We start from the raw sequence: 16913 nt of genomic DNA on the forward strand, positions 1-16913 counted from the left end.
CTGAACAGAACATGCGATGTGTCTGTAGATTTACACTGTTAGAACCTCAACGCTGAGCCCTGGCTAGCTACACCGCAGGGACTGCCCTCCCCCCCCCCCCCCCCCCCCCCCCGGCGACGGGAACCGGCCACCCATACCATTCTTTCATGGATTCGTCAAGGAATCTGGAATCAACACGGAAAAACAAAGGAGCAACATGGAGAAAGTGAGTGTTCGCGCGACACTGCGGGTGGAGCTTTCCACGAGTGGAATGCCAACTCCGCGACGAACCTATCTACGCGGCGGGGACTCCCCAGTGACGGGAAACGAGATCCCGTACCATTGCACCACGGATTCGCCATGGACCCGCCACCAGAGCACAAAGAAGAAATGGGGAAGCATCGAGGGGTTCGCGCGGTTACCTTGCGCGGCTTCAAAGTCTCCCGGCGATGGAGCGGCTGCATGGACTCCCGACGACGGGAACCGGCCTCCGTGACACTTCTTCCGCGGTTTCGCCGGAGAGTCGCCGCGGAATCGCCTCTGCGTCGCCCCAACTGCCACAAAGATGGGAAAAATGGAGTAGAATGCGGGGTGGATGAGAAGTGAAGGCATTTGGGTGATTAAAATAGATTCGTGCTTAAATAACTACGAGGTGGCGATCGTGCGAGAGGCCGTTCGGACGAGCAGCACGATGATGCGGCGCTCGATTCAGAAAATTGTTGCTGTAAGATTCATGCAGTCAAGATGAACGTAAATAACAGTGTTTGGACCAAATTGATAAATGCCAAACGTGTGGCACTTATCATTTTGGATAAAAATAAAAATAAGCGATGTGTGTTCTGCAGCTTAGATTAGATTGGGCCCGGTTTTATGAAAAACCGATACGCGCCGGTGGACTCGTGGGTCTTCTTCTCTGCAGCCTTAAACCCCCACGCGCCCGCCGCCTCCTCCCCTCTCCCCTCCCTCTCTAGGGTTTTACCCTTCCGGCCGAAAGCCGAACGCCGCCGCCACTCGTCGGAGCCCTACTCCTTCGTGCCATACCCCAGCGCACCGTATTCCTCCTACGGGCATGCCGACGGCGGCCGGGAAATCGTCCGCCGCCGCGGCGGCGGCGGCGGGTAAGGAGGAGGACTACGCGACGCTGCGGGAGCTGTACCGGCCGCACATCGAGTCGTTCGACTACTTCCTCGACGAGGGGCTCGACAAGATGCTCCTCTCCATCCGCCCAATGGAGATCACCGACCCCTCCTCCAACGCTACCCTCAGAAATATCCTTTGTGCTTCACTTCGTTTTGTTTTCACTCGCTCAGAAAATGTTTTATTTTGCGGATTTATGCTCTGCTCGTCATTGTACTTGTTATGTTAGCTATATGGTTTTAGCAATCGTGACTTGCAGCAAGTAGTACCCGCTATCAGTTTCCAATTTCCCGTTTGCTTGCCTGGTTAGCAGCCGTTGCAGGACAGCCACTTTCATCTGTATTCAGAGAAGTGAACAAAAAGACATAGTGGTAGATTTTCTGGAGCACGGCACCAGTATTCCTGGTCGCAGGCCCCCATTTTTTGTATGTGGATTTGCATTTGTTACCCACCCCAGTGGACTGTAGCTAAGTTAATATATGCTTTAGGATAATAACTCGGAGAGTCATTCTAAATAGTACTTGGTGCCAACTCAGAACTACTAAAGTACACATTAAGCTTTCGTCTATTGCTTCTTTGGATGCCGATACTTAATTACCATGAAACCAATTAATTTCCAGTACAGTTTATAAGGCATGCTAAATTAATTGATACTTGGATATCACAGTGAACGATGCATAAAACAGCATGGTTAATGCTCTCCTTTTGTCTTCTCCTTAACAATTGTCTGTACTGTCCTTAGAGAAGGGTCATGTGCTCCCACCGATGAAGGATGGTCGGTTGGAACAACCGCTCTACCCGCAAGAGGTTTATATATTTCTTTTCCTCGCAATATTTTATCCATTTTTATCTTAAGCATTGACACATATAAATATATCATAGTCCATACTGATTTGCTATGTTATTGGAGTTTTCTTCGTAAATGTATACTGGTGTTTGTAGGTCTGACTCATTTTTCCCATTTTCATTTTGTCGGAGCAGTGCAGGCAAGGTAGAATTTCATATAGTGGCGAATTCAAAGTGGAGGCTGTCTTCCAATTTAATGATGGGGCGCCAATCAGACAAACCTTCAATTTTGGTCATTTGCCGATTATGTTGATGGTTGTTACCTATTCTTGACTACTCTTCTAATTTCACTTTTTGATTCATGCGCTGAAGTAATTTCCTTTGCTCTTGGTACTCCCTCCATTCCAATGAATAAGGCGGGCACACATTCTTAAATCAAACTTTGACCATAAATTAGACCAATAATATATATTTTGTGACTTAAAGATCATACCTTGAAAATTTCTTTCGAATATGAATTCAACGGTATAAATTTGGTCACATATAACCCACAGCTGGCTGGTATTTATGGTGAAAGTTTAATTTTGAAATGCATGCATGCCTTATTCATTGGAATGGAGGGAGTAGATGTTATGTTAGGAACCTATAATCTGCAAGTTTGAAAGACAAGTAACCCAAGTCGCTTTGGTACTTCGTCTATTGTACTGCGGTCAACATGTCAGTATGCATTGTGTGTCTTTTTGGGCTTGGCTTTCTATGGTCTACTTCGTCTATCGTACTGCGGTCAACATATCAGTGTGCATTGTGTGTCTTTTTGAGCTTGGCCTTCTATGATCCCACATATGGTCCCACATAAGTTCCAACAATTGCAAAGCGAACTAGCGAAGTCAGGAGTTCCTCCCTACATTTGGCCTTAAATACTCCTCAAAATAGCCATTACTCTATTATAAGCTCAGTTGGTCGCAAGTGATTAAAATGTCCACGTTATGCCGTGAAGTTTGTTATGTTGTCTCATTTGAAGTAAGCTCTGATCATCCACGTGCCAGAACCTTGACTAGGTTTCGAGATGTTATGGCTTTACTATAGCCTACCCCTACTTGTTTGTGACTAAAAGGCTTTGTTGTTGTGGGTTCTTGTGACAACTGTTATGCATTTATCTTATTCTTCAGACAGATGAAAAATAACATACTGTACAATAGTATAAAATTAGGAGTTATTTGTCTTACAACTGGTGTAATTACACCCACGTATCGTGCACAAATATCTAGTGTAAAGGGAGTATGTAGCTGTAGTTTGGGAGTGTATAAGGTTTATGTAGGTAGTATATATACTACTTCTTTATGCCAGTGTAAAGAACTGTTGTTGTTGCTTAATATCTTTTTAACTATTTATTTATGGGTGCTAAATTATTTTGTTTCAACCTCTGTGTGCATTCATTGATTCTTTTCCCTGAACTTTATGCTCTTGCTATTCCAGTCAAAACTTTGCCACCTAAGAGGCGCTGATCCACGTAAATTGATCTACCACGGTGAAGAGGCCACAGAAATGGGCGGGTGAGTTTGTTATGTACTTGCATGTTCATTTACTTTCCCCTTTCAGTTTACATTCTCTTTTCTGTGTTGTCAACTCCTTCCTCTACCTGTCATCTTTGGCTTGTTTGAAAATCAAATAATAAGATATTGTACGGACTGCATGCACTAGTGTGTTTTATACTTCTTCTCTGGGGCAGGCAACTGCACTACCAAATGGAACTCTTCAACTTTGTTGAAGTTGTGTTCTCATCTTTGCACCGTTCCAAGGCTTATAATTTTTTCTTATAGCATCGTACTTGGTAAATAAAAATGATTTCGGTATTTAGTACAGCGTCAAACTATTCATACTTCTTGTTGGTCCTGAATTATGCTGTTGACATTGTCCCCTCTTTTTATTATTTCACTATTCTGATGCATGTTCTATTTTCTTTTAGGTACTTTATAAGTGGTGGCTTGGAGAGACTTATCCGAATTCTTATTTTACAGAAGCGTAATTATGTAAGGCAGGCACACCATTGCTTGGAGCTTTATATCAGTAGGCTACTATTGTTAGATAAAAAAAGTAGACAACATCATTTCTGATGAGGAATTTGCGATGTCAATTTTCAGCCTATGGGCATGGTCCGTGGTGCTTTTATTAAACGTGGTGCGGGATACACTGACAAAGCAGTGGTGATGAGGTATTGTCTGCTTGCTTCTTTAAGTTTCCAACTGCTTATATACTTTCTGCTTATACTAGATGGTCACGGCAGACTAACTTTAAAGCATTAAAATACAAATAAGCGGTCCATTACTACAATATAACTGTATATTGCACACAGAACTGGATAATGATTGGAAACAGCTTGACATCTCTTATATCTGGATCACATTATATTTTGGGAGTCCATCACTGCACTGGAAAGAAACAGGGGTGATGTTATCAACTTGAGATCATGGTATCTTTGGTTGTTTGCCACTTAATGGGAAATGGACATGATTTCTGCCTGATATTTTCTTCAAAATATACCTTTTTGTGTCCAGACAAGCTGGATGCAAAACCTGCACCCTGTTCTTTTTTGATATGCTTTATACTTTATAACTTTAAAGTTTCAAGCTGTCATTTGAATTAGGGATTATAGGATGAGCATCATCTTAAGCTGACATGTGGCAGCAGAAATGTATGGATTCACCGTGAGATACCACTATACAATAACTTTGTTCATAGTTTCCACCATTGAGATGGACTATGGTTTAGAACTCGGAAAGTTTGCTGGAAAGTTGTCACCAAGTTTTGTTTCAGTGTGTCTCTTGTACACAAGCACTAGTAAGCGCTAATGGGATGGTGGGGACAAAATACTAGACAGGGCCTTGGTTTTACTGACTTAAAGTCCCTCCACCTTCTCTTACATATCTTTGTTTTTCTAAAACCTCGTTTTAACCAGGGTTGGGCACTTATTAAAAAATTGGACAAGAGATAAAAAGATCTTTTGTGTGGTTTTCTGTATATTAAGCAGGAACCTCGGATGGATGAGGTGTCTATATTAAGCATCAAGTTTCTTCTGTATGCTTTTACTGTGTTACTTGATATTGCCATTTATTTTCCCTCCAACAGATGTGTTCATCACGACCAGTCCAGCGTGACTGTAAAGTTGTATTACCTACAAAATGGAAGTGCAAGGCTAGGGTTTTGGTAAGTTTGTGTTGGTACATAGCGAGTCGAAGAAAGGAAGGTTTTCCCCCCAAATTGACCTTTTTGAATTTGTGGTCAAAATAGGTTTGCAGGCAGAGAAATTCTCCTTCCAGTTGGGATTGTTCTCAAGGTAGAATACTATCATCATTTGCTGATGCTTACCATTTCATAACTAGAATTATAATCCATCAACGTTCATTTTGTGTACAGTGCCATGGTTTATGTGAGTAAAAACAACATCTGTTTACTTTCATCTCCATTTCTTCATCGTAGATCCCCGGGACAGGCATTGTATTACGTTGAGGGCCTCTTTGATTCGCAGGATTCTAGAAACACGGAAATAGAAAAAACATATGATTGGAATGGCGTGGTCATCTCAATCCTACAGGATTTTGGGTTGTTTGATTGCATCGTAGTTAAAACAAAGGATTCTTTCGAAGAGGTTTGAGTGGGTACTATAGAAATCCTATGGGAAGTAGTACAAAGAAATCCTTAGGAAAAACTCCTATAGGATTCAATCCTATGAATCAAACAACCAACATAGGAAAAATTCCTAAGGATTCTAATCCTCCAAAATTCCTATGAAAATCCTTTCAATCAAAGGAGTCCTGAAAGTACTTAGAATGTTGGACATTTGCTGTGTTCCATTTTGTTAAGCTGTGTTCTATTAATGATTCTTAACATCATGAACTAATTCTATGCTGTAAAGTCACTATTCAGCTTATTTTAATAGTTCCATCCTCATCTTTTGCAAAGCTAAGTATCCTTTGGTTTAAATAGGTACTGTGCCCCTTTTGTATTAGTATTTAGCTTTTTACTGGGTTATCAAATGATCATGCTTTTATCTTATAGATAATATATCCAGGGTACGTTCTCAGTATCCTTACCATTGGTTCCAAGTACACTGCCTTTACTGGATTTTGGATCTACCAATGCAGGCCCTTATTGATACAAGTGACCGGGAAATATTTGCAAGCCTGACATGCTGCTACAGTGATAAACGTGAAAGAGGAAAGGGAGTTGTCAGCACTCAGCTAATTGGTGAAAGGACACAAATAATTCTTGACGAAGTCAGAGCTCTGTCCCTTTTCACGCGCACGCAATGCTTAGTGCATATTGGTACTTTTTGGTAGTTTGATATATTTATTTTGCATTATAGTATCTTCAAGCCCTCTTATTTGTTGACATCGTTAATGATCTCTCAAATGCAGGCAAGTACTTTCGGTCTGCAATGGAAGGTTTTGAAAAAGATGATTATGAAACCGTGAGTGTTTTCTTTGTTTTTGTTTGCATGTGTTAATATTTGGATCTTTCTTCACTTTGGCCATTCCACACTGTTTAGGTTGCTGAGGCGGTTATCAAGGACTATATTCTCGTGCACCTGCAAAATGACAACCACGCAAAGTTTAATCTTTTAATGTGAGTTAATTTTTTTGTTACCATATCATGAAATTTCTGTCCTTTCGATTACTTTTAACCACGTGTGTTTCTTTCTTTTTCTTGCATTAGATTTATGCTGCAGAAACTTTATGCTCTTGTTGATCAAACTACGTCACCTGATAATCCTGACGCACTTCAATTCCAAGAAGCACTCTTGCCTGGGCACCTGATCACAGTTTTTCTTAAGGTTACGGAGCTTCCCTTGTTTATTTCTTTTGGAAAAGCGGTTCTATAGAACTACTCCCTCCGTCCCATAATATAAGAGCCTTTCGGACACTACACTAGTGTAAAAAACGCTCTTATATTATGGGACAGAGGGAGTATAACAGTGCACCGTTACGATGTTCTAAATTCCTATTTTATTCTTCTTCGTCACTCCACATTTGCAAGGGTATTTTATTTGTCTACCGTGATGTTGAATTTATTTCAACATCGCTCCTTATATAAATACAATATTGAGAAAATAGACTGGAATTTTTTCTCAGAAGGTGCAAACAAGCATATTTTGCACATCCTTCATTAAGAGGAGGAGCAAAACCATATTTACCAGAGTTTAGAGGTCCATACTTGCGTCTCACATGCCCATAACAACACTTTTATACAACACAAAAGTGTTACACATGATTTATGTTGTTGTTTTGGTGTGTCTTATGTTGATGTTAGTGCCATTAATTCCTTGGGGCAATTTTTGATTCTTCTATCTCCCATATTTCTTGAAGTTTTCTTTTATATCTGCAGGATAGGATTCAAGATTGGTTGCAAAAGTCTAAGCGTTTAATTATGGAAGAGATTACGAAGAATAAAAGCTTTGAACTCAATAACTGTATGTTTATTCTACTCAAGTTTTATACCAAAAAGCATTAGTTAATGTGTATATGCCTGCAATTTTTTTCCACATGAGGATCTAATTGCTGATCGTATGGTTCCATAACACTTGGATCTGTGTAGAAGTGTACCATAGTTATTTTGATCTCTTGGAATATCAAGATCCTGTCGTGATAATATATAGGTTGATATATGAAACATTTTTGGAATTATAAATTTATTTTATTTACTGGTTACAATATGAAGAATGTGTTGTGTGCACTTAATTTAGTTTGGTTCATTTCCGAGATTCTTCTTTCGGTTCTTTTTCAGAGGAGTACACCGAATTTTTACTGATGCATTAATGATCATGCAATAACAAGCACACCTTGCCTGACACACTCGCCCAACTAGCTCTCTTAAGGGAAGTGTGATCTGCTGCAAGTATCCTAATTCTCTGGAGTTATGCTCTGAGGTGAAACCATACAATTCATTGACAAATATCTAGAATAATGTTTAACCGGACCACAAAAATAACCATTTAAGAGGGCTGGGATAGCAACTCCCTCCATTAAAGAATATAAGGTGTATCAATTTTTGTGCAAGTCAAACATTTGTATGTTTGACAAAGATTAGAGAATAAAACATCAACATCTACAACTAATAGATAAAATATGAAAATATTTTTCATGATGGATCAAATGATATAAATTTGGTATTGTAGATATTGATATATTTTTCTAGAAACTTGGTCAAACATGCACATGTTTGACTTTTGAAAAAACTAATTACACCTTATATGTTGGAATGGAGGGTGTGTTGCATATCCTTGAATTGTTTAAGTATATTCAGTTCAAGATCTCATGGTGATGCTTGCTTGAACTCTGTAATGAGGATCTCTAGTTAGCTTCAAGTTATTGAGAGATAATCTAATACTATTTCTCGTGAGTATATAAAATGCCATGGAGATAACTTCAGGGTAACACAAGCATGTGAATTCTGTCTTCACTCTTTTATCCCTTCTGTTGAAATATGATTGGTATGGAGAAGAGAATCTTCCTTTTAGTCAATTGGTAGCTGCTTTATAGACCAAATCGACAATTTTATCATGTACCTTTTCAGTGGTATCGAGAAGTCCTATTTTGGAAGGCCGGGGAATCTGGATGTGAGTGTAGGCGGGGCATTTTTTAATTAGGACAGATCGCAATTTATAAATCACTAATGCATGCACTAAAATTGTGAAATGGCCCCAGCTTATAAAATATTATTAAGTATGTGTGCTGACATGGTGATGTACTTTGGATTTGGACCCTAGGGCTTAAAGGAGATGAACACTGTTGTATGTTTTGGTTATTCTGACCAGTTAGATAATACCACAAGCCAGACAAGCTGAACACCGAATAATGAAGTAGCATGATTGCACTCAGCAAACAAAAAACTAGCTCAATAAAGCAGTCTAAATTGGCCAGATTTGGGTCAATTGGTGTTCATTTCTCTAGTATATTTACATTTACTCACCATTTAATGGCCCTTTTGCACCAGTTTTTAGGTTGAGATGTGGTTGTTGGATTTTGTTAGCTGAGTTATTTTTTCAGTACATTGGCATGTTTTATGTTTCACTAATCGTATGTGTTGATTTGTGCAGCACTGGAGATTAGGAAATTTCTTAGTAAATATACAACATCTGTAGGCAGAGCTATTGAGACCTTGATAAAGGTTGGCAGAGCGAATTCACAATCAATGTTGGATCTTCCACAGGTGTGCCCCTTGGGATGCCTACTTCTTTGCTTAAAAAGAAAACGCAGCGCCTACTTCATTTACTTCATTTATTATAGGACACATAATAGTTTTAGCTTGTAAGACATCATTTCCCTGGAATTTTATTGACGCAATTGATTCCTTTTCTTCTGATTATGAGAAAGACGGTACTTGACAAAGATTATGAATTCTGATCCATTTTTCTGTTGGAATTTTGATGTCAATGCTGACGGCATCGATCTTTTCCAAGCCGCTTCTGTTCTTATGTTGTCAGTGTTTATATGTTTATTCCATGCCACTTTGAGAAATAATATGCATTTCTTTGTTAAATTTCAGAGAGAAGGGATGACCATTCAAGCTGAGCGACTCAACTTTCATCGCTATATCTCACATTTTCGTTCTGTTCATAGGGGTTCTTCTTTTGCTAAAATGCGTACAACAACTGTTAGAAAGTTACTTCCAGAGTATGTGATCCTCACACGTTATTATATTATTGTTTTCTTGCATCCAACATTGCTTGTTCTGAGAATTTCTATGTAGGTCCTGGGGTTTCCTGTGTCCAGTTCATACACCGGATGGAGAGCCTTGTGGCTTACTGAACCATATGACTTCCATATGCCGTAAGATATTCACAAGTTGTCATTCTTTTGGATTGAATTTTTTATCTTCTCTGTTGTCTTTGCCAACATGATGCATGCGTGTGCAAAGCTTCTTGGGATTGGGAGTAGTGCTGCTAAGAATGTCAGCGTATTATACTTTTTACCATTAGTTAATCGTCGGTACTTCCAGGTATTTCATCCTGCTACAACTCAGAAGGGGCAATTAAAGATTTTCAGAAAATAAAGGATAAGCTTTTAGTTGAATTGGTTCGTGGTGGAATGATCCCGTTGTTGCCGAAGATGGAGCATACTGGTCCCCCGGAGATCCTACATGTCCATTTGGATGGATGCATTGTCGGTTCTATTGCTTCTGCTAAGATTGAGGAAGTAGTTAACTATCTTCGAAGATTAAAGCTACTGGCACACCCAGCGGTTTGTTCTCTTACATATTTGTAGTTTTTTTGTTTTTTCATGTGAGCGACATATTTTGTTGTAAAGCACTAACTCAGAGGATCATGTTCCAAATTCTGCATTAGACTCCGGAGGATTTAGAAGTGGGCTATGTTCCCTTAAGTCTTGGTGGGGCTTATCCTGGGCTCTATCTTTTTACAAGTCCTGCAAGATTTGTTCGACCAGTGAAAAATCTGGTTAGCCTACCTGATGGAGAGCCACGTATTGAGCTTATTGGACCATTTGAACAGGTCTCCTTTGATCAATTCTTTCAATCTCATATCAGTTCACTTGCCACTAATATTATGAGAACTGATTTTTAATTATATTTTAGGCATTTATGGAGATACGATGTCCTGATGGTGGGGACGGTGGGAGAAAAAAGGAGTTTCCTGCGACACATGAAGAAATTCACCCTACTGCCATTCTCAGTGTAGTTGCAAATCTGACTCCTTGGTCTGATCACAACCAAAGTCCTCGGAACATGTACCAATGCCAGGTCAATAGTCTTATATTGCCTATGTGATGATCAATTGATCATGCATAATGATTAAATAAGGGCGAGGCTCTTCTCTTTTGGACTGACTAATCCTCCTGCCTATTCTCTGTAGATGGCAAAGCAAACTATGGGTTTTTGTGGCCAAGCTTTAAAATATCGTACAGATGTCAAGGCATTCCATCTACAGGTTTGTTTTGCCTGTTTCATATTCAAATGACCAGTGCATTCATGAGTTGTCTTTGTTTAAATTTTATACATGTATTATACTTGCTTAATCAGCTTTATATGTTTCTTAAGGAGTTGATAATTTGAACTGCCTATGAGCATACATCTAAAGCCTGGGTTTTGTGAATTTGTAGCAGACAGTTATCAGATGTCACTAGGTAGAGCTATAATTTGGCTGTTTTTTACTCTAGTGCATAATGTAATATTTGGTCACGTATCCGCACCAACTGTATCTCATCCAGGCCCCAGCAGAATTTGGTGATCCAGTGCCTTTCTAAAGCCTTCAATAGTTTTCTTAAAATATATGAAATACTAAAAGTAGGTAGAGTAAAAATCACTCAGACTTCGGAGCTCCTCAAGTGGCTTGTTGTTCAAATACAGAATTAAGTTTTGTCGGGATTTCTTGTGACCAAGTTGAAGGGTTAATATTTTCCATGGATGACAGAAGGTTCATCTCTTTGTGAATGAGAATTTGCCATGAAAGAGCTAATAAAGGAAAATTAAGCATGAACACAAACAGCCTTCACGCGCCGCTCTACCAATATGATGTCATCTATCTGTCTCTATTATTACAATATAGGATAGATTTCCGAGTAACTCTATTAATTTTTCTCTTGCTTACACTTCGTCTGCTCCCCTGCCCCTTCCCTGCATACACAATTAACACCACTTGTTGTAAACTATTGTCTCCTTAAAAACCATCTTTCTTGGCTTGCAGACTCCTCAGTCACCAATTGTTCGAACAGCTACATATAAAAAATATCATATGGATGAATTTCCATCAGGAACAAATGCCATTGTTGCGGTGCTATCATATACAGGGTAAGCCTTCTATCATGCTACGGCAGTATGATTATTTGTGGAAATTTTCTGGACATGATAAATTGTTCTTGTAATCTAGTTATGACATGGAGGATGCCATGATTTTAAATAAATCAGCCGTTGACCGTGGGATGTTCCGTGGAGATATCTTCCAGGTAATTATGGCCTGTGAGGCTGTGAGCTGTTCTGTTATCTATAAGAACTTCACTAGTCATGCATAAATTCATGCTGTCTAGTTTAGAACCTTTTCTTTCACACAATATCTATGGAGTTTCAAAGCATGCTTTATAGAGCCTAAACAGCTGTAGGCAGTTTTTGCTTTCCCCACCTTTCGCAAGGTATGGGATGTAGTCTTTTTTTTTTCTATGACCAGTCAATGGTTCTCTCTGGCAACATATGAGTGGGATCGCCCTTTTAGTACACTAACAAAGTCTACTTTAGTTGTGCCGCATATACATAAGAAAAATTCTGATTTTCTCTCTGGAATGTTTGTCTGGCTCCCTTCTATAATTACAACTTCAGATTCGTCATGTGTTTGAAGAATCACAAATGATCAGTTTGCTGTGAATAGTAGCGTTTGTCCTTTGGTTTTCCTTTTTTCTCTGGTAATTTATCAGATTTGTCTCCTTTGAAGTAACATAGAATGAACTCCAGATTTTAGACATCATACAGTAAACTCTGAAGAAAATGGAACAAAATTACCACTCTCATTTCATCTTCTGAGAAACTAGAACATAAGTGCCGTACTCTTATTCCACCGTATTTTCAGTGTGAAAACGTGTAGAACTTGAAATTGTACATGTTCTATACACTTTATTTTCACTAAGAACACTTGTAGTTTTCTTAGCATACATAGTGTATCTTGTTGTATGTCTATATTTAGATGAGCTACATCGAGATTATTTAATGCTATTTTAATCGCATATACAAATAGATCTTAGGAGAATTCAAAAGTATGAGCCTTGACTTCTCAAAATTTTATAAATACTTTTCTGCGAACTCTTCCTGCAGACAGAGTGCATTGACTTGTCAGCAAAAAGGACAGAAAATGTTCCAGAAATCTTTGCCAAAAGCCCTCTTTCGAGGGACACGGACAATGTAATTGATTCAGATGGCCTTCCTCGGGTTGGAGAGGTAATGATCTATTTGTATGAATTAAGTCTTTCCCGTTTCAAGAGGAAGGAGAAGTGGTCAAGTTTCTTCTTACGGTATTGTCCTTACTCTGAGATGTATTTTCTGTGAACAGACAGTAGTTCCATATGAGCAGTACTACAGTATATATAATACACTCACCGGTGCAATAAGGCCAGTCAGACTAAAGGGGACAGAGCCAGCAGCTATTGACTATGTTGCTCTCAACGGAACAAATTCAAAAGGTTCCCTGCAGAAGGTGAGTGCACCTCCACCTCAAGTTAAAAAAGCTGCTGCTTAAATTATTACTAGGATTAGATTTTGTAAACCAATGGATTTCTCAAACGCTTGTTTTACAGTGGCACTTTGTGTATGCTTAAATGCTACAAGAGGGAAAAACTCTTCTTAATTTCTCCAGACCAATTAAAACCTATGACTTCTTATGAACCAATGAACTTCAGTACTCCCTCTGATCCAAAACAAGTGTCGCAGTTTTGAACTAAGGTTAGTTCAACCTTAGTTCAAAATTGCGACACTTATTATGGATTGGAGGGAGTAGTATTTTGTACATTGAATTTCTCAAATGCTTAGATGAAAATAGTTTCTGAGAAGTGTTCAGAGTTGTTTTTTCTTATCTCGCGTGCTTTTCTCCTTTATGTGTTTATCAGGTAAATATTCGTCTGCGTCGCAAGAGGAATCCTATAATTGGTGACAAGTTCAGCAGTAGACATGGGCAAAAGGGAGTTTGTTCACAGTTGTGGCCTGACATTGATATGCCGTTCTCTGCAAATACCGGCATGAGGCCAGATCTCATCATTAATCCTCATGCTTTTCCTTCAAGAATGACGATTGCAATGCTTATAGAGTCCATAGCAGCAAAGGTGATATTTGCTTTGTGTTCTTAGATTGAGATAACCCAATATCGTATTGCATGTTTAAATAAATAGCAACTGGGTTAGTCCATAGGGAAAAGGAATTGCTAAAATCAAGTAGAACTGATGCCACATAAGCTTTGCTTTTCATATCTAAATTATTCCTCTCCTGATACGCACAAAACTATAGAATGAGTTTGGTGTATTGATGCAATGATAATGCTTGGCATGTTTGGTGCTTTGAATCATTATGTATCCCTGCTGGCCTTGTGTTTTATCACTTACTCTGTGGCAACTTTAGCTTTTCGTCTATTTGGAGTTCCCTAAAGAAGAGTAATGCTTCTGTACCACCAAACTCGAAATTGCATCAATGCAGAAATAACCGTATTAATATTTGGGGTGATGGATTGTTTCTAATCAGGCCCTTGTTTTGCTGTGAAAATGCCCCTTCTTACTTTGAGACATTGAAACACTTCGAAATAAATTTCGTCGTTGCCAGTAAGAAAATTCACATGTCCTACAAAATTGTTGTTCTGATTTCTGATAGATTATTAAGAGAAGTACATATCTGATGCTGGGATTACTTTTTGTCTAAGAATAAACTTCGTATAATGATGGATAACATGTTAGCTTGAATATTTTACTAGAGAATGCGTCTTTGCACCTTCAGTGACTGACATTTGTCTCCATAGGCTGGAAGTGTACATGGGAAGTTCATTGATGCTACACCTTTTGCAAGCTCAGTCAAAGAGGACGGTGAAAATCGTTGTAAATATGATTCTATTGTGGATGAACTAGGTCCCATGCTAGCATCTTATGGATTTAATCATCATGGAACCGAGGTCCTGTACAGTGGGCTTTTTGGCACCGAGCTGCAATTTGAGATTTTCATTGGACCTGTTTACTACCAACGCCTTCGTCATATGGTCTCAGACAAATTTCAGGTGTGCAACTGTTTTATACTAAAAATAACACATGGTTCTCAAGCATAACCTGACAAGTGTTTGCCTTCATAACGGTTTCGTTGCCATTCTTTTTGCAGATTGTCACTGACGTGCTAATTTTTTTGTAGGTTCGCACCACAGGTCGTATAGACCAAGTAACGAAACAGCCAATAGGAGGAAGGAAACACGGCGGAGGGATTCGGTTTGGTGAGATGGAGCGTGACGCGCTCCTTGCTCACGGCGCTTCATATCTCTTGCACGACAGGCTCCATACCTGCTCGGACTATCACGTAGCGGACGTGTGCTCCCTTTGCGGAAGCCTCCTGTCGGCGACGGTAATAAAGTCGGACACGCAGAAGAAATCCAAACGCCACTTGCTGGGTGTCAACACGGTGAGGCCTGCAAAGAACTTCGCGTGCCAGGCCTGCCAGACAAACAAAGGGATGGAGACGGTGGCGATGCCGTACGTCTTCAGGTATCTGGCGGCCGAGCTGGCGGCTATGAACATAAAGCTGGATCTCCGGCTCAGCAACAGGAGAGAAGCTCCTCCCAGCAACGAATCTTGCTAGCAGGAACAAGGAAAGGAGAAGCATATGCAGGACATTCTTTGTTAAGTGGAAAAAGAGTATCTATCTCGTCCCATTTTTGGATCTTGCTTAGAGGGGGAGATTTTGCGTGTTGTATTGTTGTACAAAAAAAACATCCAATGGATAATTTGAAGTATACATTCCTTGCTTTGTACTCCGTATCTGACATGGTTAGTTATTACTCAGTATCAAAACAGAACCAGCAGCACTATTCGGTCACATATGAAAAGGGCGAAGAAGTAGAAGGGTGATTTCGAGTTGCATTGTATTTATTCCGTAACTAAAGTCGGACATTTTTTGAATTTTTATGTATATGTTCCGCTTGGTTCTCACCGTGACAGACAGGATGGCCTGGTTGTGCTGCTGCCTCGTCCTGGTCCTGGACCTGGAGGTTTCAAAGTCGCATTGGACCTGCGGTTCCGGTGGTTTGTCCGGAGAAATTTTTCTTGATAGAACTTCACCAGGCAGTTCGTAGTTGCTTAGAGACACGCAAAGCAAGCTCCCCACCTGCCCAGTCACAGACGGCATATGTTCAATGACAAAATTATCATGTAGGAAAGTGTTATTGGGGCCCAAAACTATAAACTCTGCAGCATTTTTGGTACTCCCTTGGGCTGGGTTTAGAAGGCATAGTTTGGTTGTCCCAAGTCAAAGTATTTTAACGTTGATAGTGTTCCGAGGAAAATGTCAGCATTTATGAATTTTCCTTGATACGGAGTACTACTTAGGAGTATGATTTGCTCACTGCAAGCATTCAACGCCATGCTTAGGTTAACCGGAAGTTGGGTAAGCAAAACACCAGTGGGTATCCCTGCAGAAGCCTATCGCCTCCCATGTATGGGTACCCATTTGCCGTAAGAAGAGCAGCTCCGAGAGTGACAGTTTGGTCTGGCATCACCGACCAACGCATTGATATTTTTCAGTTTCCTCCCATGAAAAAATCGGTGGCGAGTCTCTGAATCCTGGGGATCATGGTGCTTCCACCAAGTAGCACAACGCCATCAATCAGCTCCTTGCTCTTGTCTAGTTGAGCCTTTCTCATGGCACTCTCCACCAATGCCATGACTTTAAGGAACAAGTCATGGTTGATCAGCTTGACGAAGTGGTCGAAGATCCTCTGGTCCAGGTCCTGTCCTCCAAGGAAAACATCATCGTCTGCCCCATGAACTCCAACACATCGTCGCAAGCTCTGCCAAGTTTGAGTCGCAGAGTAATCAGGGCTAGGTTGATTAGTTTTTTTTTGGGGTAAAACTGATTAGTTAGTCAAAAGTCCTCCCTCTACGTATTGGAGATTTGCCCCATGAACTCCAACACATCGTCGCAAGCTCTGCCAAGTTTGAGTCGCAGAGTAATCAGGGCTAGGTTGATTAGTTTTTTTTTGGGTAAAACTGATTAGTTAGTCAAAAGTCCTCCCTCTACGTATTGGAGATTGCTAGTTGTCTGTTTTTTTTTCTTTCTATTCGAGTCCTCTCCCCCTGGACATATATAGTTCACTAAAATCCCGGAATCCACGAGTTTTGGTTAGTGGTTAGGATACCCCCTCAGCTCGCAGCTCCAACAAACGCCGTCCCAGGAAGCCCGTCATTGCCCCCAACTCCAGGTGAGGTCTTTCTCCTCTCTCTGACTTTTGCTTTCGCCTTCTAGATTACTAGATTAGAGGGTTTCGACGACGACTT

At 40.1% G+C, this 16913-nt stretch overlaps 2 protein-coding genes across 2 annotated transcripts in view; both read left to right on the forward strand.

Moving 5' to 3' along the window:
• Window positions 1–885: 885 nt before the first annotated feature.
• On the forward strand, window positions 886–15567 carry LOC123181150 (DNA-directed RNA polymerase I subunit 2). Its single transcript, XM_044593385.1, has 27 exons — window positions 886–1247; window positions 1850–1923; window positions 2098–2217; window positions 3379–3455; window positions 3869–3932; window positions 4044–4114; window positions 5029–5106; window positions 5191–5236; window positions 6045–6225; window positions 6318–6370; window positions 6449–6525; window positions 6616–6733; window positions 7285–7369; window positions 8996–9108; window positions 9445–9572; window positions 9649–9728; window positions 9898–10139; window positions 10244–10408; window positions 10492–10656; window positions 10769–10843; window positions 11600–11703; window positions 11783–11858; window positions 12715–12837; window positions 12950–13093; window positions 13503–13715; window positions 14399–14650; window positions 14779–15567. The coding sequence occupies exons 1-27, from the start codon at window positions 1049–1051 to the stop codon at window positions 15217–15219; spliced, it is 3564 nt and encodes a 1187-aa protein (XP_044449320.1). The 5' UTR covers window positions 886–1048; the 3' UTR covers window positions 15220–15567.
• Window positions 15568–16651: 1084 nt separating this feature from the next.
• LOC123181151 (ubiquitin C-terminal hydrolase 12) overlaps window positions 16652–16913 on the forward strand; it is an 8964-nt gene continuing 8702 nt past the window's right edge. The window contains exon 1 of the mRNA XM_044593386.1: window positions 16652–16837. The gene's annotated coding sequence lies outside the window, so the exon portion shown is untranslated. The remainder of the gene's footprint in view (window positions 16838–16913) is intronic.

The sequence above is a fragment of the Triticum aestivum genome, chromosome 1D (assembly GCF_018294505.1).
Source record: "Triticum aestivum cultivar Chinese Spring chromosome 1D, IWGSC CS RefSeq v2.1, whole genome shotgun sequence".
Taxonomy (NCBI): domain Eukaryota; kingdom Viridiplantae; phylum Streptophyta; class Magnoliopsida; order Poales; family Poaceae; genus Triticum; species Triticum aestivum.